Below are 25,559 nucleotides of genomic sequence, written 5' to 3' on the forward strand. Positions count from 1 at the left end.
GGAAGGGGTCTGGTCTTTTTTTTAAAGGCAATTGGGGTTAAATGACTTGTCCAGGGTCCCACAGCTAGTAAGTGTCAAGTGTTTGGTCTGTGGCTGGATTTGAACTCAGGTCCTCTTGACTTCAGGGCCAGTGGTCTATCCACTGTGCCATTTAGCTGTCCCAGGGAGTCTGGTCTTACCAGGGATGCCCTGCTAGTGCAGGACACCACCCTTTTTCTCAAATGTTCTGTATGGTGAGGGGATGCATCCCTCCTTCCAGATGGGACATTGGAGCAGGAGTGATATGGTGCATACCCTTAGGGAATACCTAACCCCCAGCCAACCTGGAGACCCAGGTATGAATGGTATCTTCCTCTCAGGCTTTGCCTTCTCTGCTAACTCTACCATCCCTGGCAGATCCACAGACGCCCTAGTCTCTTCACAGGTGTATGTGTGGTAGCAGAAGTCAGAGCAGGAAGAGCCTCTAGAATATAGAATGTGAGAGCTGGAAGAGGTTGGAGTCCCTCTAGAACTCAACTAATCACAGAATTTAGAGTTGGGAAGGACTTTTTTGTTGTGGTTTCAATAGTGTCTGACTCTTTGTGACCTCATTTTGGGATTTTCTTGGCAGAGATACCAAAGTGGTTTGCCATTTCCTTCTCCAGCTCATTTTATAGGTGAGGAAACTGAGGCAAACAGGGTGAAGTGACTTGCCCAGGGTCACACAGCTAGTAAGTGTCTGAGTCCAGATTTGAATTCAGAGAAATGAGTCTTCCTGACTCCAGGCTGGGCACTCTATCCACTGTGTCACCTAGCAACCCAGGGAAGGACTTTGGTGACCAGCTAGCCTGACCTAAACTGAAAGGAATCTCTGTTCTGACATGATGGATGGCCTCTGGTGAAAGACCTCCAACAAAGGGGAACCCATCACCTTCTTGGGTGGTGCATTCCACTTTTCGATAGCTCTAATTACTGGGGGGGTCAGGTAGTGCCATAGTGCATAAAGTACCTGGTTTGGAGTCAGGAAGACCTGAGTTCAAATGTGACCTCAAATATTTACTGTATGACCTTGGGCAAGTCACTTCACCCTGTTTGTCTCAGTTTCCTCATCTGCAAAATGAGCTGGCAAATGAAATGGCAAACCACTCTAGTATCTTTGCCAAGAAAACCCCAAATGAGGTCAGGAAGAGTCAAACATAACTGAACAAGGGAACAATTATTAGGAAGAAGTTTCTCCTGACGTCAAACCTAAATTTGCTTCTTTGTAGCCACCTCATTTTACAGGGAGGGAAACTGAGACAAAAGAAATGATTTGTTCAGAGTCACACAATATATGGTACAGTTGACTTAGGACTCTGGCGCCTTCCTCTGCACCAGGGCAGATTCTGCTGCGCCCTCCTCTCCCTAATCTTCCTGGGCCTCACCCCTCTAACATCACTTATCTGGGCCAGAAGGCAGATTCTACTCCTAGTGCTGCTAGTTGCCAGCTGGGTGACCTCGGCCCAGACCTTTCTTCCACTCCCCCATGGCAGAGGTGTTGTGAAGAAAGAGCTTCGTGCCATGTTATGTAATAAACACGAGCTGTTATTATTGATGCCTCCTAGGTACCCCATCTGCAGTGGCACCCTCCCCTTAGGAGCTCGGTGGTTGCTAGGATGTGAGGAAATACGGTGGAGCATCCTCCCTCCTCCCTCCGTCCTGTTCCCAGGGATGCTGCTGAAATGAGCCCCAGTCCCTGGGTCCCCTTTTCTCTGCGCGGTCTGGGGACACCCAGAGCCTGCTGGTCCTTCTGTCAGCAGGATGAAGAAGAAAGCGTCCAGGAAGCAGGGTGTCCATTTGCCACTTGATCTGGAGCAAGGATCAGCCCACCTCCCTAGGGGATCCCTGCAGAATGGGGTGCACTGTGCTACTGCCCAAGTGAGTGCCGGGCCCAGAGTGGGGGGAGGGCACTGAACTGTTAGCGATGGGCAAAAACAGTCCCAAAGGGCTGCCTGCACTACTCCAGATGCCCTTCTTGACTCACTGACACCCCGTGGGATGGCCGTCTCACCCAGGCTCTGCCTGGAGAAGGGAGGGAGGGCTCTGCCAAGATGCCATGGAAACGAACAACATTGCCCGAGAGTTAGGAGACCTGGCTTCAAGTTCTGGATTCAACTGTGTGATCTTGACCAAGTCATTTGCTCTTGATGGACCTCAGTTTCCCTTTCTGTAAAATTAGGGCATTGATCCAGGGGATCAATAAGATACTAGTCTCCAGCCATGGTGTGTTAAGGGGTGTGTATGTTGCTGGGCAGGGGTGGGGATGGCTCTGTATCTGGAGCAGTGAAAGGACAGCCCATGTGCTGAGTAGAGACCTCTCGGATCCCACATCTTCCAAAGGGTAGTGTGATGCAATTCGTCTCCCCAGCAAACAAGAGGGGAGTTCTTTAGATATCTTCCTAAAACTTATCAGATCTCTCAGCCTCCCTTCAGAACCGCATAGCTATATAGACACATAGACATATTCACCTCCCCACCCTCCCCCACCTTCAGCCAAACCCTGTCCAAGAGAGAACCCCAGAGGAAGGGGCTGTGATTTGCACATAATTTGATTGTTCTATGATTGACCCAGCCCCCATACTTTCTTTTTATACCCAGGACCCTGAACCCAAGCCTAGCTGGGCTCTGCCTTTGAAAATTTGGCACCATGCCCTCCCTCTCTCCTAAACCCTGGAGGTACTCTGCCAAGGTCTGGAGTAGGGGGTTGAGATCTCCATGGCCAGGGAGGGGTCTGAGAGATCCTTTTTTCACATGAACCCAACAGGTGAAGAATGGCCAGGGAATGGGGAGGGCTGAGGGGAGATGGGAGGACAGTTAAAGTCTTGGAGTTGGGGTGCTGGTAAGAGAGAGTGAGAGATATTGTGAGGGATGTGGGAGAAGCTGTTGCCTAGGGATGGGGAGGGGACAGAGTGGAGGGATCAGCAGATGAGTCAGGTACTGAAGGAGTAAAGGGGGTCGATGTTGAGCCATGATCAGGGATCAAATGAGATAATTGTAAGGTGCTTAGTAAGCACTACAGAATTTTAGCTATCATCATCATCATCATCATCATCATCATATCATCATCATCATCATCATCATCGGAAGATGGAAGAGGTGGGGAAGGACTGGAGGAAGGCAAATGTCCTGATTTTCAAAAGAGGGAGAGAATGGAACCTATGAATTGTAGCCTGATGAGTTTGAATTCAATTCCTGGCAAAATACTAGAATGTGTCTAGACAACAGGGTTAAGTGACTTGCCCAGGGTCACACAGCTAGTAAGTGCTATGTGTCTAAGGCTGGATTTGAACTCAGGTACTTCTGAATCCAGGGCTGGTACTCTATCCATTACACCACCTAGCTGCCCCTAGAATGTGTTCTTAAAAGGATCATAGGAGACTGTCAGGGAAAGGAAGCAATGATTACTAAAGGCCAATCTGGCTTCATCTACTCAGCCTCCTGGAGACTCTCTAGGCAAAAAGGCCTCTGGTGGTCGTCTCTATGCACTATCTCCACCATTGGAATGGAATCTCCTTGAAGGCAGGAATTGTCTCACCTTTCTTTAAGTCCCCAACACCTAGCACAGTGACGGGTACATAATAAAGATCTTTTTTTTTTTAATCATCCATTAAAAGCAGGTCATACCAAAATCTGATTTCCATTTTTGGCAGGGTTACTAGTCTGATAAATCAGAAATACTGTAGCTATAACTTACCTAGATTTCAGCAAAATATTTGAAAGTCTTTCATGAAATCCTGATGAACAAAATGGGAGATATTGGCAGGATCATAGTACAGTTAGGGGAATTTGGAAATGAATGAATGGTCAGTCCCAAAGAACAGTTGACTTCCAACTCAGAGAGCGTTCTCCAATGGAGTGCCCCAGGAATCTGCGCTTGACCTTGGGTCTGCTTCCTGTCTTTATCAGTGACTTGGATAAAGATACAAATGGCGGCTTCATCAGATTTGCTAAAGATGCAACGCTGGGATGAAGAGTTGGCAAATGGGATAGAGATGTCAAAAGATCTCTCCAGGATAGAGGCAAACTAAAATGAAAAATAATTTTTTTTGGGGGTGGGGAGAGTGTAGAATTTGCCTTATTATAAGAAAATTTAGTAAGACTAAATGTAAAGCCCTACACTTAGGGTCAACAAATCCACTTCATTAGTAGAATATTGAGTAGCCATGGCTGGAGAAGAGTTGATCTAAAGATCTGAGGGTTCTGTTGAACTTCAAACCCAATTGGAACAGTTTGCCAGGGGTTTTGCCAGGCAGATTTAGGCTGTAAGTAAGGAGAAATCTAACAATTGCAGCCATCCCCAAATGGCATGAGCTGCCTTGTGAGGTAATGAGTTTCCCATCACTTGAGGTCTTCTAGCAAAGGATGGGCATAACCACTTACTTGTTGGAGGTTCTTGGCATTTAGTGCAACCGAATGGCCTTTGGATTTCGGTTCTGATTCTGGGAGATCTGGGGAAGATGAGTGGGGACTCAAGAGCTGGGGGAGTCGAGGGCTGGGAGAGGGATGAGAGTTGAGGATTTGGGAGAGAAATGAAATGACTGGGAGGAGGTTATTAATTCCCTAATAACCCTCAGGGAGTAAAGGGCTGGAAGAGATGATTTTGGACCAGGGAGTTAAAGGCCAGGGGAGAGGGCTAAGGGGTGAGGAAAATTAGAGGGGAGGAATGGGGTTTTGAGGGGCACCTTCTCTCAGATCCCTGACAGCAGCTCCATTGTTCGAGGCTCTATAGTTAGCAGGCAGTAGGAGGGTGGGTGGGAGGGAGGGGCTGGCACAGCTGGGGCTGGAGGTGGAGCTGGGCACAGTATAGTACAGGCTGCATCTCTAGCTCAAATCGTGCCCCCCAGGAGTGGCAGCAAGAGGAGAAGGACAACCCCATCTGCATCCCCTGCTCCCATACCTCCTCTCTGGACTCCAGGGGCAACTATTTCCGAGATCGGAAAACCAAGATTGGCGAGAAGTTGGTGAGAGGGAGATGGGTCAAGCCTTTAGGGATGCTGGAGGTCATGTCACCTATGCCCCTGCCTCCAGGGAGGACTTCTAATTCATCCTACTTCTCTCCCCCCTCCCTGTATACACACCTGGCAGTGGGAAGTGTTTTCTTAAATCCAACCCCAATTCCTCAGCTTCATGCTTTTTCTTCATATTTCAGCAACTATACTCGGACTCTATTTCCTAACATGTTTTTAGACTGAAAGACAATGATTTTTAATTCCTTGGTTTTCTTCCCTCCCACTGAATGAATGCCCAAGGATCTCCCCCATGTCAGGTGCAGAATAAGAGCTGGGGAGAGGGGAATGGAGAGGAGGTGTCCACTTAGGACCCTCTTCCCAACAGACTTTGTGCTTGTGTGGGAAGAGAAGCTGTGGCTCCCTGAGAGGGGGGCCCTGGCGGGGCTCACCAGGACTGAGTGGCAGAGGCTCCAGCATCACAGATGGTGGCAGAAATTCCAAAGGAACCTTCAGGCAGCTGGGCTGCTCCTGGAGGAGGTGAGGCCAGGTCTGCTGAGAAGGGATATGAGAGCAATGCATGGCCTCATGTCCTTTGCTTCCTGGTCTTCTCCCTGGGGATGTACCCAGCCAAGGTGCCCAGTGAGTCACTGGGTGCCTTCTTCATTCCTTTCTCTGAGGTGCAGTTCCTTCCCCTGAAGGATGAGTTGGTTGGACTGAAGCTCTGACTGGGCTAGAGCCTCACTGTCAGGGTGCCAACATGGTGGGGCACACTTCTTCCCTACACTAATCCTCTGCACTGCTCCATTCTGTTAGGGCACCACCCCTCTCCACCCTATCACCAGGATCCCGTCTGTTGTCCCCCAGGGGCTACCCAGCTTGATAGCACCACACTTTGGGGTATTTTCCCAACTCCAACTGAATTTGTGCCCAGTACCATAATTCCTATCCTGGCCCTAGTTCTAAGGACCCTTCCTCCTGTCTTCCATCCAGGGTTCCCAGATTCTGGGATCCTTCCCTCTTTCCACATCCCCATGGCCTCCAGCTGTTAGGTCAGAGTATGTATGTGTGCGTGGATAGAGGCAGGTGTTTGTCCTGACCCATGGTCTAGGGTTTGGGGTGTCTGGGCCTCTCTGACCCTCATCGTATACCCAGGAGGAGACCCCTGGGGAGCAGAGGGCAGTGCATTACCTGAAGTTGAATGCCCCTTGGGAGGTGCTGATTTACTTCGCGGAGGACCTGTGCATGAGGGCACCCTTGCAGGTGGGCTATGGGCATGGGCATGGGCAGGCCCGGGGCCTCAGAAGCAATTGAGCTGCTGAATGCCAGCTCCTGGCAACGGATGTGAGGGTGGCTACAGGAAAGTAGGACCGGGGAGCCCTGCCTCCATTGCGTCCTAGGGGGGCTGGTAAGAGGGACCAGGAAAGGCTCTCCACAGGTCCAGCCCAACCCGGACACCGATGGCTCAGCTGAGATCCTGCGTCAGCTCCGCCTCCCCAACCCCTTGCAACAACACGTACCCAACAAGCCCCTGGACTTCTATACCTGTGCCTTCCGCAGGTCCAAGCTCAGCAAGTGAGTAGTAACCCCTGGCCCTAAGGCCAATTTCTCCCATTCTAAGCAACTGTCTCCCAGCCCCAAACCACCCCATCCCCACGAGAACTGCCAGCAGAAGAGGCTCAGCTGTATCCTCTCAGGCCCGGAAGGGACCCCACCCTTTCAACCAGCACCAGCCTGAGGCCAGACACCCCTTGGAAGCAGGGAGCGCTGCATGCAGTCAGTGCCAGGTAAATGTCTATTCAATTAAACGGAATCCAGCTTCCACTGGTACCCTGTCATTGACGGTGAGCTCATTCAGTACCGTGCCATTTCGGAACAGCTCTCAGGGTTGGGAAATTCTTCCTTGTGTTGAGCTGCGGACCCTCCCCCTCCCGACTCAGTGGGATTCAGTTTAGCAAACCTTTAGTAAATACCTTCTCTGGGCCAGGCAATGAGCCCAGTGCTGAGGGCGCAGACAAAATGAGATACAATCCCTGCCCTCATTTCCCCAGTTGCTAGTGCTCCCACCTAGTCCTCCCCAATCTATCTCGCGTTCATTTGGTGTAATCCTATTATATGTGAGTTGTACATTGAATATAGTCTAATTCCACTGCCATGTTTGTGTCTTTGGATCCTCAGTGCCTGGCACATAGTAGGTGCTTAATAAATGCTTATTATTTGTATAATTGTCTATTGAGGAAAGGGGTGGTAAATGTAACACGTACAAAGATCCATAAAAACAAAGGATAATACAAAATAATTCTGAAAGGGATAGAACTCTAACAAGTAGGGGGATCAGGAAAGGAATGTGTGAAAAAGGTCACAGAAGCTGTGCTTTGAAGAAAGCTAAGGGTTCTGTGATGGGGGCAGCTAGATGATGCAGTGGATAGAGTGCTGCACCTGAAGTCAGGAAGACTCATCTTCCTGAGTTCAAATCTGGCTTCAGACACTTCCTAGCTGTGTGACCCTGGGCGAGTCACTTCACCCTGTTTGCATCAGTTTCCTCATTTGCAAAATGAGCTGGAGAAGGAAATGGCAAACCACTCTGATATCTTTGCCAAGAAAACCCCACATCGGGCCATGAAGAGTGGGATGTGAGTGAGAATAACTGAAGCATAGCAAGGATGCTGTGAACAGAGGTGGGGAAGGGAATGCATTCCAGACATGAGAGATTACCTGTGCAAAGATGTAGAGATGGTCAGTGGAGTGTTACATGTGGGAAACTGGGCTAGTCACCTAATTTAACTGAAATGGAGAGAGTGAAAGGAGTCTGTGCCTCTGTTTGCCAAGCTGGGCAGCCTGGCCTCCACCTCTAGCTTGGATCAGCTTTGGTTGGTGTGGGCATGTCTGCTGGCTTCGAGCCCTGGCCACCGTGGAGTTCGGACCTGGAATGTGAGGGTTGTGACCTGCCTTGGGCTCTGCCTCCACTGCAGGTTTCTAGGCAGCGATTCTCCAGATTCCTACTTCTCCAACACCCAGAGACATCGTGTGGTGAGTGACTGCCCACTGGGGAAAGAGGAACAGAGTGGGTGCTGAGATGGCCTGGGATGGCTCAGACCCCTCCCCACTGTACAGTTGGACACGAGGGGTCCCTCCCTCTGCAGGTGGCAGAGATCCTAGCACGCACAATGTACGGGAAGCGGAAACATACGGAGATGGGTATTGCCCGCCTGCTGGCCGAGGGGGTCTACACTGCTGCCTTCCCATTGCATGAGGTAGAAGCTCCCAGATGTGTTAGGCATCTCCCTGGGAAATGGATCCAACAGGCTTTGGTTCCTGGCTTTGGTTCCAGACCGCTGCTTCTGGCATCAAATGCACATAAAGCACGGAAATCTGCCCAACCTTGAAAGTGCTATCCAGATGTGAAATGATGTTACTGATGATTCTGGCCACCCCCTGTCACACCCTTCTGACTCTCTTCCTTCCCAGGGCCCCTTTGAGCTGCCTGGGTATCACGTGCCTGGCGCAGACTTGAACCCTCGGCAGTTTCTGTATGCCTACTGGGCACGCTGGTGCTGTTGGCACAAGTACCAGCCTCTAGACCACATACGCGAGCATTTTGGGGAGAAGGTGGCTATCTACTTTGCCTGGCTAGGTGAGGTGGTCGTAGGGTCAGGGGCTATGTTCCTGGATAAGTGCTGGTCAGGCTCTTATCACCCTGTTCCCTGCCTTTCCAGGCTTCTACACCGCCTGGCTACTGCCTGCTGCCATTGTGGGCACCAACACCCCTGTGTGAGTGTGTGCAGGGCATGCCTGGAGTGGCCTGTCCGCGTGTCTAGTCAGGCACCTGGGCACTAGAGGAGGGAGGGCAGGTACAGGGGGCATTCCAGTTAGCCTCAGCCTCTGCCTTCAGGGAGGAGATTTGTACCAGCGGGGGCACCCTCATCATGTGCCCACTCTGTGCTACATCTCGGAGATCTGTCCCATGGCCAAGGTGAGCCAGAGAGGTATGGAAAGTTGGGTGGGGGAATCTGATCCAGCGGGGCTTAGAAGCCCGCCTTACAGTGCCTAGAAATTGGCCTTTCTCCTTCCCAAGCCATTCTCCATGCAGCTGCTAAGTTGATATTACTAAAGTCCAGGCCTGATTGTGTAACCCACCCTGGCTGCTGTTTGCCTCAGCTTCCTCATTTGCACCCTGTTTGCCCCTGCATTCTTAGGACTGCCATGGTCTTGCATCTGTCCTGCCCCTGAATGTATTATCTCCTCCACTGGAGTGTGGGCTTGTTTAACATCCAGGACTGCATTACCTTTTCTGTTCCATATTCACTTCTTATCACAGTGCTTGGTACAGAGTAAACACTTAAGTGCTTTTTTTTAAATTACAATTTTTAAAAATTAAAAATTTCCCCCCCATTTGCTCCTCTGCTCAAGAAGCTTGCATGGCTCCCTATTGCCATGATAAAATAGAAGCCTCTCTTTTTGGCATCCCAAGTCCTTTACAGTCTGGCTCCAGACTGATTTCCCATTTCCCCACCACATGCACTGTGCATTCCAACCCAACAGTCTGCTGTTCCCCAGAGGACGTGGCATTTCTGCCTGTTCTCTTGTGCGCTCGGTCCTCCATATCTGGAATGCCTTCCCTCCTTACCATCCCCTCTTGGTATCCCTGTCTCTATTTAAGGATCGGCTCAAGGGGCCATTCATGACTCCTCCCCACCTCCCCAAATCACTTGGTAATTTACTTTGCACATATTTTGTATTTCCTTGTCTGTATGCAAATTGTCTTTCCTCAGTAAACTCTAAGCACCTTGAGGGCAGGGGCCATTTTCATTTTTGTCCTTGTGTCACCAGTGCCAAGCATGACCGGCACAGAGTGGGTGCTTAATAAAAGTTTGTTGAATTGAATTGAGTTGGTAGCCTGGTCCCCCAGTCGCCAACACGTTATATTTGGAGTCAGGAGACACAGGTTTCAATAGGCTTTGCAGGCAGCATGGGATAGAGTGTCAAACTTGGAGCTGGGAAGACATGAGTTCAAATTTTACCTAAGACACTTATTAGCTCAGTGCCTCTGGCTTTTAGGCTCAGTTCCTATACCTGTGAAATGGGGATAATAATAGAGCTTCCCAGGGTGTCTGTGAGGATCAAATGATATAACATATATGAAATATTTGGCAAACCTGAAAGTGCTAGCTATTATTATTGTTATCATTGCTTACTAGCTATGTGACCTTTGGCAAAGTCTTTCCCCTGTCTGGGCTTTACCTGAAAGATGAGGAGATTGGAGCAGATGACCACTGAGGTCTCTCCTGGCTCTAGAACTAAGATTCTGTTATCAATGAGCCTAGAGGACTAGGGTCCCAGGCCCACCCCAGGTCCCTTGTTCTTCTCCCTGTAGCTGGGCTACCTCTTTGACAATCCAGGGACCGTCTTCTTCAGCATCTTCATGTCCTTCTGGGCCATGGCCTTCCTGGAGCACTGGAGGCGGAAGAATGCCACTCTGGCCCACCACTGGGACTGTGCAGACTTCCAGGAGGAGGAGGTAACTTCCCCCTCCTCAACTCCCACACTAGGTTCCTTCCCAAGCCCTTGCTGGCATTTAGCGAGACCCAACCTCAGGGCCGTCCTGGCACAGGATGGCCAGGTTCCCATTTTTTTTAACTTCTCAGGGGCCCTGTGTTCCAGATATCCCATTTCTGTTTTTAAATTAATTTATTTTGAATTATCAACAATCACTTCCATAAGCTTTTGAGTTTAAAATTTTCAGATATCCCATTTCTCCAAATTCTTAGTAGTTTACAAGGATCAGTTTACAAAGATTGACCAAGGCCTACTATGCTAAGACTCTGGGCTAGGGACTGTGGGGGATTCACAGAGGGGGACAGGGTGGCATAGTGGCTGAGTGGAGAATCTCCTTACTGCTACTTAATAGCTGTGTCCCTTACCTTCTCCAGTGCTCAGTAAATAAAGGGATTGGAGTAGCTGGTCTCTAGATCCCTTTCACTTCTAATTTCTGTGTTCCTAAGAATTAGACATAATCTTTGACCTCAAGAAACCCACATCAGGGGAGACCAGTTGAAGACATAAGAAGAGTTAAATGAAACATCTTATGATAAACAAACAGATAAATAATATGGCTAAGATCCAGGCATAGACTCAAAAGGCCTTCTGTGGCAAACATCCAAGTGAAACTGACCAGCAGTCTGTAGCATTAAAAAATATATCTGAGTCATGTGGACTTACTTCTAGACATGGAGAGGTTTATGATGGCAATTCAGGACCAGGTCATTGCTACCAGAAATTAAGGAAAAGTTCTCCCTAAAGAGACTGGTCTTTGTGTTCAGTGTTAATTATGCAAGATGATAGAAATTGAGAGACATCATCACCACTGGCTATAAAAATTTAGCACTAATGAATATCTAAGAAAACTTGGTCAGGCAGCTGGAATTATGCCTCAAAAGCTCTCTCTCTTTCATGGACAGACAGACGACAAATACAGATCTAGATATATACTGGAGAACTCAGCCAATGAACCATACTGAAACCAGAGAGTTCCAACACAAACAGAATCACTGATCCCAACCACCCTGACATGACATTGCCCCACAAAAAATTCAAGAACAGCGTTTTTAGTAGATGTCGCTAATCCAAATACTGATCATCTCCAAGCTGCCTAGATAAGAAAAGCTTTCAAAATATATAGACCCAAATGACCACACTCCTTTGGAATGGACTCCATCATGCCCCCAAACTGGGTACTTTCCTTCCCCCTCTTCTTCCTTTTGTGTGTTATCACCGCCCTTCATTAGACTGTAAGCTCCTTCAGGGCAAGGATTTTCTTTTTCACATTTATATATCCAGTTCTTAGCACAGTGGCTGGCACATAGTAGGAGCTTAATAAATGTTGATTGGCTAACTGACTGAATGTGGTAATGGGATAAGGTACATACCACGTTCATTGTTCTGGCTGCCATTGGAGTTGTTCTAAGGATGCTTGCAGGGAGCCTGGGATTATTTTCCATCCTAATACTTTTATTCATCCACAAAACTGTCCTTTTTATCCACTTGTACAATATTAAAGAATATTAACAGGAGGGCTACTTGTCTCAGGACTTCTCTCTCTGAATCTCATTAAAAATAAAAGGAATAAGATAATAACAATAACAATAATAAAAATAATACCCCTCCAAAAAAGCCAACCCAGCATCCATGTCCTGAGGCAGGGACAACAGCACTCTGGGCCAAGTCAAGTTAACAAGCTTTTACTAAGCACCTGCTATGTGCCATCACTGTTCTTTGTGATGGGAATACAAAGTACAGTAAAAGACAGTCCCTGCTCTCAGAGAGCTTCTAGTCCAATGGGGGAAACAACTTGCAAACACTTATGTACAAACAGTATAAATTGTACCATGGTAGCTGGGAAGGCTTGGCAGAAATCTGAATGTTGGCCAATTGAGATCTGGTGATACCACGGACTGGGTTCACACCCTGGCCAGTGTGATGTAACTGTTCCTATGAAACTAAAAAATGGACAGAATGCTTAGGGCTACAGATTGGCCTCACTCAAAACACTCATGGTGATTAGCTTGATGTAGAGAACAGCCGAGTAAATGGTGCCCATTCAAGATGACAAGACACGTGGTCAAATCTGAAATTTACCAAATACTCCACCTGTTGGAGCTTCAGGGTGGCTGGCACTGACCAGGAAAGTGGGCAAAAAAACACAAGTACACGTGAAATAGACTGTAGATATAAATCCTCTTATTATGGTCCAGTATTATATCATTGATGAAACTGGTAGCAAGGCTTACCAGTCATTAGTAAGGGATTCCTTCTGCTTTTTGTCAGCAATGCTCTCAGCTCCCAGCTATGGAACAGCACATTGCAGATGAACACAGGGAACTCTTGAGAAGCCACTTCCTGCCTTAATTCAGATTAGATGAGACAAAAGCAGAAACAAAATCAGAAGAGGGAGAAACAGAAGAATCTGAAGGCATCAAAATCTCCACCTAACACAGACTCCAGGGTGCAAGCTGATAACAAAACTGATGGCAAAAATAATGGTGATGTCTTGAGTGATTTTGAAAAGCAGATGGGCTGGAATTTCAAAAAGCCCTTTTTGAGTTTGGTAGCATGAAGTCAACTAATTGAGCAATTATACCAAAATAGAGTGATTCAGAAACATTGGATCTGCTCTGACTGTCATGAATGAACACATGTTCCCATTATATTTGACAGAGTGTAAGAGGATTCCTATCTATGTACGGGACCTATGTACAACAATGATATGTGCTTTGACCGTTGCCAGTAAGGAGCAGAGGAAGAAGAGTGCAGTGATCCAGGAATACTCCTAAAGATGTGGGTCAAATACCACTGTGGCAGAATTGGCTTAAGAAAACTATTGGATATCTGCAGAAAGACACTGAAAGATCACATCAGTACCTAATTGGTATGTGGCTGTAGGAAATGTGAACACCGTCTCCCCCAGTTAAAGACATCCCAAAAGAGGCATGTAGAATGGAAACCAGGAAGCAAGAATATATCATAAATTATCAACATCCTTAATCAATACTTAAAAGCAAAAGTCCCAAAAGACTTGATCACAGAGACTTAGGGAAATCAGAGGAGAGAGAATTCTTCAATAAAATTCCTGGCTACCTATATGGCACACAACAAAAACATGTGATATCAAATAAGAAGTAGAAAATATTCCCATCATTAATATGATAAATGACAGAAGAGTCATGGCAAGGGATGATATAACCAAATCTTCTAGCTTCTCTGCAAAATGGGAAAAGAGCAAAATATTGAAACAGGAGCATCATTACAGACAGAAGCTGTTACTCATGACTGCCCAGGTATGCACTGACACATGGAAATCTGAAAACAATGTGTTAACAGATGTTGCCATACCAAACATTCATAATCTCCAAACCTCATAGAATGTAAAACTTTCAAAACATAGAGATCTAGTGAGAAGAAATCAAAACCATATGGGAACAGGAAGGGGTGTAGATCAACCCCATCATCCTGCCTGCTGCTGGAGTTGTTCTAGGAGTCTGCCAAAGATGATTTACATCCCAATACTCTTATTTAATTATGAAATACAAGATTTTATTCATCTGAGCCTTAGTTTGAAGAACCTAAACTATAAAAGAGTAATAGCAAAGCAGCAACTTGTTTCTATCTGAACTATCTGGCTCTTTCTATCTGAACCCCATCAGAAAGGATGAAAAGAAGATAATGGTAGTAATAAGAAGAATCATGGGACCATAGATTTAGAGCTAGAGAGGTCCAGCAATTTGCCCAATGTCACACATGTAGTATGTGACAGATCCAGGATTTGAATCTAGACTTCCTTAGAGGAAGCTAGTGACAGAGTGGACAGAGCACTGAGCCTGGAGTCCGGATGATCTGAGTTCAAATCTGCCTCAGAAACTTACTAGCTGTGTGACCCTGGGCAAGTCACTTAACCTCTGTCTGCCTCAGTTCCCTCAACTATAAAATGGGAATAACAACAGCACCTCTTTTGCGGGGTTGTTCTTCCAGGGTTGTTGTGAGGAGCAAATGAGATAATATTTGTAAAAAGCACTTAGCACAGTGCCTGGCAGGTAGCAGGTGCTGTATAAACACTTATTGCCTTCTTTCCTTTCTCTTTGGACTCCAAATCCTGTGCTGTTTGCATTTTGGTCTATTCCTGAAATGGGTGGCTTTTTAATACTAAATAGGGTTATTATAGGAGATCCGAGAAGGGAGAGCACTGTGAGCAGAACAGATCAGAGAAGGCTTCCTGGAGGAGGTGAGGGCTGAAGGATGGGAGGATTTGGACATGGATGGGTGTTCCAATTGGAGATGGAGGGAGTAGTAAGAGCTTCTGTTCCCAGCATCCTCAGGGCTCTTGGGCTCTTAGCCTCAAACTGCCCCAGTTTCCCCTCACCTTGTCCTTTCTTCTATGTTGGCCATTCAGGATGTCAAGCCAGCCAAGCTAATCCCTGCCCCATCCTCTATCTTTGTCAGGAACGTCCCCGCCCAGAGTTTGCAGCTATGGCACCTCAGATGGCTCAGAACCCTGTAACTGGACTAAAAGAACCTTACTTCCCCTCTAGGGCCCGCCTCTCCCGCATGGTCACTGGATCCATGGCCATCCTCATCATGGTGAGGAGCTGGGAGGTAGGAGGAAGGCATGGGATGGCCTCAGCCCGGGAGAGGCCAGAGCGGGCAGGCTGGTGGGAGAAGGATCGGAGGCCTAACCAACAAATAGAGAGGGTGATAGGCAGCCTTTCCTGGGGCAGAGCCTCGGGCCCAATCTGAGCAGGCATTTCCCAGGCACTGACTCTCCCATGCTTCTGGCCCCACAGCTGTGTGTGGTGATGATCTTCCTGGTATCCGTCATCATGTACCGCGGCATTGTCAGTATTGTGATGTTCCATACAGGCAACCCTGTGCTCATGACCCAGGCAAGGACTGTTGCAGGGCAGGGAAGAGGAAGGCGTGGGGGAGGGGGTGGTGATGTCCGTCTTTGCCCTTCCTCATATTCCCACAACTGGCCTCCAGGCAGATAATGTAATGAAAAACAGATGATCTGAATCCTGGCTGTGCCACTTAATTGCTGGGTAGCCTTGGGCGAGTAATTTCTCCTCTCTGGCCCTCAGGTTACTCCTTTGCTGGACACCATGATCTTACAAGTTCCCATCCATGCCTGATTATTCTAAGGGCCCTCCCAGCTCTGACATTATGTTTTAAGGTCCCTGCCAGGTGTAAACCCTGTCACCTATTCCATGGTGACTCTGGGGAGGCGCCTCCCTGATTCCTGGTCCCCGGTGGTTGGTGGACTCTGCACACGAGCAGGGAGGAGCCCCTGGAGGGAGAGAAGCAGGCATCAGGGTGTGGGCTTCATGGGTGGGCCTGGGCAGGGAGGGGCAGGCGGTCCCAGGTAACCAGCAATGGCTGCTTTGCAGGCTGGCAACATTGCCAACATCAGCAGTACCTTCCTCAACCTGGTGCTGATTCTCCTGATGGGAAAGGTGTACACCTCGCTAGCGGAGCAGCTCACCAAATGGGGTCAGTAAGGCTGGGACAGGGCCGGGGGGGGTTCAGGGGAGTCTGGTGGCCTCTGTCCAACATTATCACAAAGCACTTCAACCAGCTGTGCATAGTCTGAGAATTGGAAGACCTTCTAGACTCCACCTGAGTAGGAATATACCTGACAAAAGAGCAGCAGGTTTTGCTTGAAGTCTTCCAGTGAAATCAAGAGGCCTGAGTTCAAATCTTGGCTCTGTGTGACTTTGGGCAAGTTACTTCACCCGTCTAGGTTTCAGTTTTCTCATCTGTAAATTGAGCAGGTTGGAGCAGATAATTTTCAAGATCTCTTCTAACTCTGAATCTGTGATCGTATGAACTTTAATTTTGCCCTATTTGGGATCTCCTAGAGTGGGAACTTCCTTCACCAAAGCAGATCGCACCCTTCTGTAACTTAGTAGCTAAGCCCTAGAGAGCTGTCTATGGTTCCCTGAAGTTAAGAGTCACAGGCAGGATGTGAACCTTGGTCGTACTTGACTCCCCTTGGCCATATGGTCTCACTAGTAACAAATGGCAATCCTACAGTGATCTCCCAAGGCAGCTTATTCATAACACCTTAGGTTAGCTCTAATTGTTACAGAGAGCTAACACTCTAAATTTCACCTTACATAAAGCTAAATCTACCTTTCTGTAGTTTCCACCCATCCCTCCTAGTTCTGCTCCTTGGAGTCAAGCAGAACAAAGCTAGTTTCTCCTCCACAGGACCTGCCTTTCAGATACTTGGAAACAGAATTCTTCATTTCCCCTTCAAGTCTTCTCTAGGCTAAACAACTCAAGTTCCTTCAACCAGGCCACAATTGGTATAGTCTTTAATTTCTTTTTTTTAAACTTTTATTAATTTATTTTGATTTATCAACAATCACTTCCATATTCTTTTGAGTTGAAAATTTTTCTCCCTCTTCCTCCCCCCACCCTCCCCGAGATATAATCTTTAATTTCTTAAAATTTATTTTTATTTTATTATTTTCAGTTCTGAGTTTTCTCCCCCTCCTTCTCCTAATTTCTAGCCCATTGAGAAAGTAAGAAAAACAAAACCTCTTATAAATATGGATAGTTGTGCAAAACAAATTCCCACATTAGCCGTGTTGAAGAAGAAAAAGAAAAAAGAAAATATGTTTCAGTTTGTACTCTGAGTCCATCCATTCTCCATCTGGAGACTGATAGTATGTTTCGCCATGAGTCCTCTGGAATTGTGGTGGGTCCTTGAGTTGATCACAGTTCCTAAGTCTTCCAGAGTTGATTATCTTTACAATATGGCTATTATTATATACATTGTTTCTTTAGTTCTGCTCACTTCACTTTGTATCAGTTCATATAAGTCTTCCCAGGACTTTCTGAAACCATCCCCATCATCATTCTTAGAGCAAAATAATATTTCAGGTGGTGCAACCTACCTACAGTCCCTTTCCCATCATGGTCACCCGTTTCTGGACATGCTTCTTCTTGTTAATATCCTTGACAAAATAGGATGCCTAGAAGTGAACCTGGGACTGCAGATGGGTCCTGACCAGGCTGTAGGATTAGCAGACCTCATTCCAAATACTATGCTCCAATTAATATACCCCCAAATCATACAATCAATCAACAGACATTTATTGAGTGCCTATTTTGTGCCAGGCACTGGAGAGGCAGCACAACATGGTGGGCAGAGGGCTAGCCTTGGAATCAGGAAGACCAGAGTTCAAGTCTGACACGTATTGGAAGAGGAATAGGCCATAGTCTGCATGGTACCAGAGGAAAGAACTAGAATCTGTGGAAGGAAGTCACAGAAAGACAAATATAGGGAAACTTGCTCAAATTTAGAGCTGTTCACCAATGGAATGGGCTGCCTTGGGAGCTCCTAGGAGCACTGATGTAGAGCTGGAAGGGGTCCTAGAGGTTGTGAAATCCACTCCCCTCATTTGGCAGCTAAGGGAATTTAGGCACAGATGGACTTTTCCAGAGTCACCCAGCTAGGCAGCAGCAAATGAGATTTCTGCCTAACTCTCAGTCCAGGGCCTCATCTACTCCACCTCCCTAACAGCTCCCTCATGGAGGTCTTCAAGCAGAGGATGGTGATCACTTGTCCTGTATGTCATAGACAGGGGAAGGGAGGGTTCTAATTCAAGCACAGCTGGGATGGTCTCTAAGGTCCCTTTCACCTCTGAGATTCTGAGTTTCTGAGACCCAAGAGCAAACTTTGCCTCTCCTGCCATTGTGTTTGGCACCCAAGGGTCCCCAGAGCCCGCAGAGTTGTGAAATACTCCTGAGAGTTCCTAGAGTGGGGAAGGGAAAGCAAGCCAGAAACTTCTGTGGTCAATATTGGGCGAATCAAGAAAAGCAAGAAAGGTGGACCATGTTAGGGGTGGTCTTGGTCTCTCCCCAGCTGGACCTCTGATTACCTTTAGTTTACTTCCATTCAACAAAATCCCTTCCCCACAAATCCCCAGAGATGCACCGGACACAGACCCTTCATGAAGATGCCTTCACTTTTAAAGTCTTCGTCTTCCAGTTCATCAATTTCTACTCCTCCCCCTTTTATGTGGCCTTTTTCAAAGGCAGGTGAGTGGGTGTGGCAGCTGGACCTGAATTTCAAATGTGGCCTCAGATACTTAATGGCGGTGTGACCCTGGGCACATCATTTCATTTCTGTTTGCCTCTGTTTATCTACAATCTTCATTTGTAAAATGAGTATAAGAGCACCTATTTCCTAGGGTTGTTTTGAGGATCAAATGAAATAGTATCTGTAAAGCATTTTGGAAACCTTAAAGTGCTGTATAAACGCTAGTTATTATAACAAGTCCTGGAGAATTTCCTAAGACATAGAAGCTAACTTGCCCAGCTCTGACATTCCGTGCTCTAAGGGCCCTCCCAGCTCCGACATTCTATGTTCTAAGGGCCCTCCCAGCTCCGACATTCTGTGTTCTAAGGGCCCTCCCAGCTCCGACATTCTGTGTTCTAAGGGCCCTCCCAGCTCTGACATTCTATGTTCTAAGGGCCCTCCCAGCTCTGACATTCTATGTTCTAAGGGCCCTCCCAGCTCTGACATTCTGTGTTCTAAGGGCCCTCCCAGCTCTGACATTCTGTGTTCTAAGGGCCCTTCCAACTTAAGGTTTATGAATTCCTGGCCTGTTTGTGAGTAGATTTGGGGATGGTGTTGGCTGGTAAGTCCAACTGGTGGTTTGGGCCCTGCAGGCTTGTGGGCTACCCTGGACAATATGGCATACTGCTGGGCATGAGGAATGAGGATGTGAGTACCTCTTGAGCAGGCAGGCCCAGGAGGACCCCTAGCCCTGACCCTGCATGCTTCCCCCCGATCTCTGCAGCCCCTGTGGATCAGGGCATGTCAGGGCCAGTACCCACAAAAGAAGGACAGGAGACAGAAGGTAACAAGGGGTGTTTCCTCCTAACCCAATGTAAATTCTTTGAGGGCTGGGATATTTTATTTTGGTCTTTGTGGCCCCAGAACCTCCACATTTTGTGGTGGTGTTTCAGACCTGTGCTTTTATCATATGTGGGGAACTCCTTGGTGAGGAAAGTCACTCCATCAATGCAGATGAGCACCTGCCTGGGACCCTGGGAGGTTCAGTGACTTGTCCAGAGTCACACAGCCAATTGGTGTCAGAGGCAGGACTGAAGCCCAGGTGTTCCACTGGGCTACAGTCTCTCGCTTAGGAGGAACTTCTAAATGCTTTTTGAATGAATGAATGTGTCTTATGCCAAGAGGTACGAGAAGGTGACAATGGTTATCTCCACCTGTGAAGTGTAGATGGGTGGCACTGGCCCTGTCCTATGCCCTGAGGGCCCAGGGTGATGGGGCTTCTCTCTGGTGCCCGCAGTGTAGACCTGGTGGCTGCCTCATTGAATTAGCTCAACAGTTGTTCATCATCATGGTGGGCAAACAGCTGGCCAACAATGTGGAGGAATTTGTCTTGCCGTGAGTTCCCAGTGGGTGCCGAGCGGGTTGGGGGCACCAGCCAGGTGGGGCCTGCAGAGGGGGGAATCTACCTGGGGGCCATCAGGGCTCCCTAGTCCTTCTTTCTTCCGTCTTCCATCCTCCGTGTGCTGGGCCATCTCCAGTTGTTCTAATCTATGTCTAGTCACTGGACGCAGATGGCTCCACAGGAGAGAGTGAGGCTGGTGACTTTGCACAGCCCTGCCTCACCTAAATCCAATTCACTTGCAAGTCATGGCATCGTCTTCCTGATGTCATGGTTCTCTTTGAGAATGAAGGATGAACCACACACAATCTTTCATGTTCATAGGAAGATAAAAGCTTGGTGGCAGAAGCGGCAACTGGCAAGCCTGTGGGGAGCCCAAATGGGGCATGACCCGCGACGCTGGGAGGATGACTATGAACTCATCGAGTGTGAAGGACTGTTTGAGGAGTACCTGGAGATGGGTGAGCTGGGCATACCCCAGATATCCCCCTCCATTGGGGGAGGTGGGATTTGATGGGAGTGACTGATAGACCAGGCAGCTCTCCACAGGGAGTAGGACCATACTATGGCCCTTGGGACCTGAGCTCTCACAAACCCAGCATCTTCAAGACCAAGGAGTCAGTCAACAAACATTTACTACTTTGTGCCAAGCACCATGCTAGGTACTAGGGAAACTAAGGCAAAAAGTGAAAAAGACTTTGCTCACAAAGAGCTTACATTCTATTGAGAATGCAAGGTTAAGGGGAGATCTGACCCTTAGCTTCCCCCATGCCCTGTAGTGCTACAGTTTGGCTTCATCACCATCTTCGTGGCTGCCTTCCCCCTGGCACCTCTCTTTGCACTATTGAACAACTGGGTGGAGATCCGCCTGGACGCCCACAAGTTTGTGTGTGAGTATCGGCGGCCTGTGGCCGAGCGGGCCCAGGGCATCGGCGTCTGGTTGCTCATCCTGGAGACCATGGCCCATCTGTCGGTCATTATCAACGTGAGCCAGGGTTGTGGGCAGGGGAGGCAGGGAGCAGGGATTATGAATCAGAAATCAGAAAAGTGGGAATCAGGAATCAGAGCTGAGATTTGGGGCTCAGAAATTGAATATTAGGATCAGAGTCTAGAAACTGGGGCTTGGGCATTGTGGCCTCAGGGCAAGTACTGGAGAAGGTTTTAATGATCTAAGTGATTGAAGATCACTAGGAATCAGGATCAGAGATGGGGGATTGGAGATCAGGGATCAGAAGTAGGAGCTCGAGCTCTAGGGAGCAGAGATGAGAATGAGCAATTGAGAGCTCAGAGATCAGAGGAGGGCTTGGGAATCAGATCAAAGCCCAGGGACCAAAGGCTAGGAACCCAGAAGTCGGGGATCAGAGAATAGATTGAGGCTCGGAGATGGAAATGGGGTCTTGGGATCAGAAAGGGGAGATCCAAGATCAGGAACCAGGCCACAGAGGCCTGGGACTCTCGTTGGAGAGTCAGAGAAGGAAGAAGCAAGAACACCCTGGGTTACTGGGAGTTGGGGACCCCAAACAGATCTCTCTCCTGTGACCTTCTTTTTTGTCCCCCAGGCCTTCCTCATTGCCTTCACCTCGGACTTCCTGCCCCGTCTCCTATACCAGTATGAGCACCACACTCATCTGCAGGGTTATGTGAACTTCACCCTGGCTCAGGCACCCCGTGCCTACCTGGCCCAGGGCAACCACACCCCCTGCAGGTGTGGGCGAGGAGCAGAATGGGGGGCAGGAGGCAGGGGGAAGGGGCATGTGTGTATTAGGATGCCTATAGTGTGCCCCCTTCCCTCTCCTTGCTGACCCCAGGTACAAGGCCTTCCGGGATGAAACTGGGGATTTTACCCTCTTCTATTGGAAATTGCTGGCTGTGAGATTGGGTTTCATCCTGGCATTTGAGGTAAGGAGCCCCCTGAGCTGAGGGGCTGACCCTTCTCATCTGCTTCCTCCTCACCCTATCCCTAACCACCATCTCCAGGCTGCCACTGGACTGACCAGTCCTGGATGATGATGTGATCAGTAGGATCAAGATAAAATGCCATATCTCATGATCTCAGAGATCTAGAGATGGAAGAGCCACCCTCCTCATTTTCAGGAGGGGAAACTGAGGCCCAGAGAAGGGAAGTGACCGCCCAAGGCCACAGAGATAGTGTCAGAGCTGGGATTGGAATCTCCCTGGTCCTCAGATTCCTTATCTATAAAAGGAGAGGGTTGGACCAGGGGACTTTTGAGGTCCCTTCTTAGATCTATGTTTGTGGCTGTGAATAATAACAACAATAATTCCCATTTCTTAATACTTTAAAGTTTACAGAGTGCTTTTCTCACCACTATCCAATGAACTCTGTAATGTGATTATTACGATTCCCATTTTACATATGAAGAAACTGAGGCTGTGGGAGTGGGCAAAGTGAGTTGCCCAGGGTTGTATAGCAATTGCCAGAATCCAGATTTGAACCCAAGTTTCTCCTGACTCAGAAGTCCGGCCTCTCTCTACTCCTCCCCTCTCTCTCTCTGCCTTTCCTTACCAATCACCTGAGCCCCGAAGCATCCCTGGGCAGAGAACTGCTGGCCCTGCTGGCAGAACCCAGGTCCCATGGTCCTTCTCTCTTCCTGTGCCATACCCTGATCCTCCTTCCTGTCTCCCTCACCTCTCTGTCTCTGTGTCTCCTCCAGCACGTCGTGTTTTTCTTCCTTCGGCTTATAGCCTGGCTGGTGCCTGATGTGCCTGCAGACCTGGCATTGCAGGTGAAGCGAGAGCGCTACCTGGCCAAGCAGGCTCTGGCTGACAACCAAGATGTCCTGTTTTCGGTGAGGGCCCCCCGGCTCCAGACAGGTCTTTGCCCGACAATGTCCTTGATATCCAGGGTCCCTCTGCCTTTGGACATAGATCATAAAAGTTACAGCTGAAAGGAACCATAGAGATCATCTCTGCTAGCCCCCTCATTTTAATTTTTTTTTTTTGGGCTAGGCAGTGGGGTTAAGTGACTTGCCCAGAGTCACACAGCTGGTAAGTGTCAAGTGTCTGAGGCTGGATTTGAACTCAGGTCCTCTTGACTCCAAGGATGGTGTTCTATCCACTGTGCCACCTAACTGTTCTCATAGCCCCCTCATTTTAGAGAAAGAAACTGAGGCTCAGACAGGGGAAGGCACTTGTCTAAGGTCTCACAGGTCAAAAGTAGCCCAGTTTGGGATCTAAACCCAGGGCCTGTGTCTCCAAATCCAGTGCTCTTTCCACTAGACCACTTTGTGTCCCTGGCAATGGGATCATAGCCTTAGGGGTGGATGGGACCCATGACTGTCCTTTAGCTCATCTCCCCCCATTTCACAGATGGTGGAAGCAGAGTAGGGGATTGACACCATGTGGCTCCCAATATAGCCCTCTTTGGGCAGCCCCAGCTCTGCCTGGGAAGCTGTTCCAAGTGAGCTTCCTTCTTTTCCCGCTACAGCAGGGTACCTGTTCCCTAGGCCCCCAGAAGAGAGTCCACTGAGATCGAAGGAGCCAAAGCCCCAGGAGGGCATCTGACACCATTGACCTCAGGCAGAGATGTCAGAGCATGTGCAAAGTGCTAAAAGAAGTCTCTGGAACCATCTTCTGGGTTCTCCGATCTTTCCTCATCCCCTAACCCTTCTGATGATCTTTATATCTAAATTTTTTATCTTCTCCCCAATTATTAGGCAATTAATAAAAGTTAGTTGTATGAATGAATGAGTGAATGAGTGAATGAATGAGTTAATGAATGAATGAGTGAATGAGAGTGAATGAGTGAGTGAGTGAGTGAGTGAATGAATGACCAAGTAAAAGAATGAATGGATGGCCTGTGTCCCAGTGGCTTTTGAGAATGGGGGTTCCCAGATTTTAGAGCTTTTCTGAATTCCTAGAGTTGGAAGTTATCTTGGCCCCCCATCTCACCATGTCCCCCCACCTCCTTCCCCTTTCTAGGTCCTGCCAAGGAGCTCAAGGGAGCCCTTGTGCCCTCTCCCCTCAGCCCAGCATGCCTTTTCTTCTCTCCTGGCATGTGCCGCTCTCTGGACAGAGCTACCAATAAATAGCAACTGTGAGCTGGATCGTGGGACTTCTGTGATGGGGAGAAGTGAAGAAGAGGAGGAGGAGGAGGCAGTGTGGGCATTTGGGTCCCTTCCTTAATTTGGAGTGGGATGTTGTTCAGTCATTTCACTCGTATCTGACTCTTTGTGACCCATTTGGGGTTTTCTTGGCAGAGATACTGGAGTGGTTTGCCATTTCCTTCTCCAGCTCATTTTATAGATGAGGAAACTGAGGGTTAAGTCACTTCTCCAGGGTCACACAGCCAGTGAGTGTCGGAGGCTGGATTTGAACTCATGAAGATGAGTCTTCCTGACTCCAGGTCCAGGGCTGTCTATCCACTGAGGCAAAGGAAGAGGGCCCTGGAATAGGGGAGCAAGGTTTTTGCTTCTTTCCTGCCTCTAGGGCTGTGCCATCTGTCTCAGGGAGATCCTACCCTGTGGAACTCGTTCCCACCAGGAGAAAGTAACTGACAGGACTCTAAAGTCCCCCCACTCCCCATCTTGTGACAGGCCCCCCTCTCCCCAAGGTTGAGGGTGGAGGAAGTGGCAATCTTTGTATCCCATGTCCTGTGGGACCCATCCCCCATGGAACAGGGAAGTCAGCAGGGCTGTGAGGTCTGAAATCCTCTGCCTCAAGGCGCCATCTCCTGACCCCTGAAGGGATAAGGTGACAAGCATCTCATGATCTAAAGCTGGAAAGGATGTTGGAGGTCATCTTGTCCCCAGTTTAGAGGAGGGTCCGGAGGGCTCAGAGGAAGGAAGCAGCTTGCCCCCAGGTCACACAGGTAAGAAATAGTAGAATGAAAATGTGCCCACCCAGGCTCTGTGACCCCAACTGCAGCCCGGAGGGGGCTGCCTCGGGGCTTGGACCTTTAGCCCTGGCCCTCCTGCAGGCCCCCATGGGGAGGCGGCAGCAGGGGTGTGATCCCAGCATCCTCCACCCTGGGTCCAGCTTTTGGGGTTCCCATCCTGCTGCTTCTGTGGAAGTGCCTCTTCCTCTGTTGAGGTACCTTGGAACAGCACATCCAGGGCCCCTAAGGTGTTTGCTGGTCACTAGTCACAGATTCATAGGATCCAGAGCTGGAAAAGGCCTCAGGACAGAGTAGAATGTAAGCTCGTGGAGGGCAGGACTGTCTTTTATTTTGTCTTTGCTATATCCAGTACCCAGTACATAGTAACTGCTTAATGAAAGCTTATTGCTTAAATAAATAGAGAATGTCAGGGCTGGGAGAGGCCTTAGAACACAGAACGTCAGATCTGGGAGGACCCTTAGAACACAGAATGTCAGATCTGGGAGGACCCTTAGAACACAGAATGTCAGAGCTGGGAAGGCCCTTAGAACAGAGAGAGTCAGAGATGGAAGGGCCCTTAGAACACAGGATGTCAGAGCTGGAAAGAACCTTAGAACACAGGATGTCAGGGCTGGGAGGGACCTGATACTTCATCTAGCCTTATGGATCATCCCCTTTTACAGAGGAGTAAACTGAGGCCCTGAGGAAGGAAGCACCTTGCTCGAGGTAGTGCTTGGTGTCTTTTGAGGTGTCCTAGAAGAGAGGGTGGTCTGTCTCCTGAAAATG

At 48.5% G+C, this 25,559-nt stretch overlaps 1 protein-coding gene across 1 annotated transcript; it reads left to right on the forward strand.

Moving 5' to 3' along the window:
* The first annotated feature begins 283 nt into the window (after positions 1-283).
* Positions 284-24,003, forward strand: LOC110198611 (anoctamin 7 like 1). The gene is given in 25 exon segments (XM_020973006.2): positions 284-335; positions 1,706-1,896; positions 4,863-4,968; positions 5,353-5,504; positions 6,120-6,227; positions 6,403-6,539; positions 7,937-7,994; positions 8,108-8,218; positions 8,433-8,598; positions 8,681-8,735; positions 8,857-8,909; positions 8,912-8,937; positions 10,339-10,482; positions 14,958-15,095; positions 15,299-15,397; positions 15,899-16,001; positions 18,449-18,560; positions 19,194-19,248; positions 19,838-19,935; positions 20,264-20,400; positions 20,719-20,924; positions 21,499-21,644; positions 21,748-21,838; positions 22,612-22,746; positions 23,385-24,003. Coding segments are annotated over 25 exon segments (2,721 nt in total). The 3' UTR covers positions 23,427-24,003.
* The last annotated feature ends 1,556 nt before the right edge of the window (positions 24,004-25,559 follow it).

This window comes from Phascolarctos cinereus, unplaced genomic scaffold (genome assembly GCF_003287225.1).
Source record: "Phascolarctos cinereus isolate Bilbo 61053 unplaced genomic scaffold, phaCin_HiC Scaffold_726;HRSCAF=1367, whole genome shotgun sequence".
Taxonomy (NCBI): Eukaryota; Metazoa; Chordata; class Mammalia; order Diprotodontia; family Phascolarctidae; genus Phascolarctos; species Phascolarctos cinereus.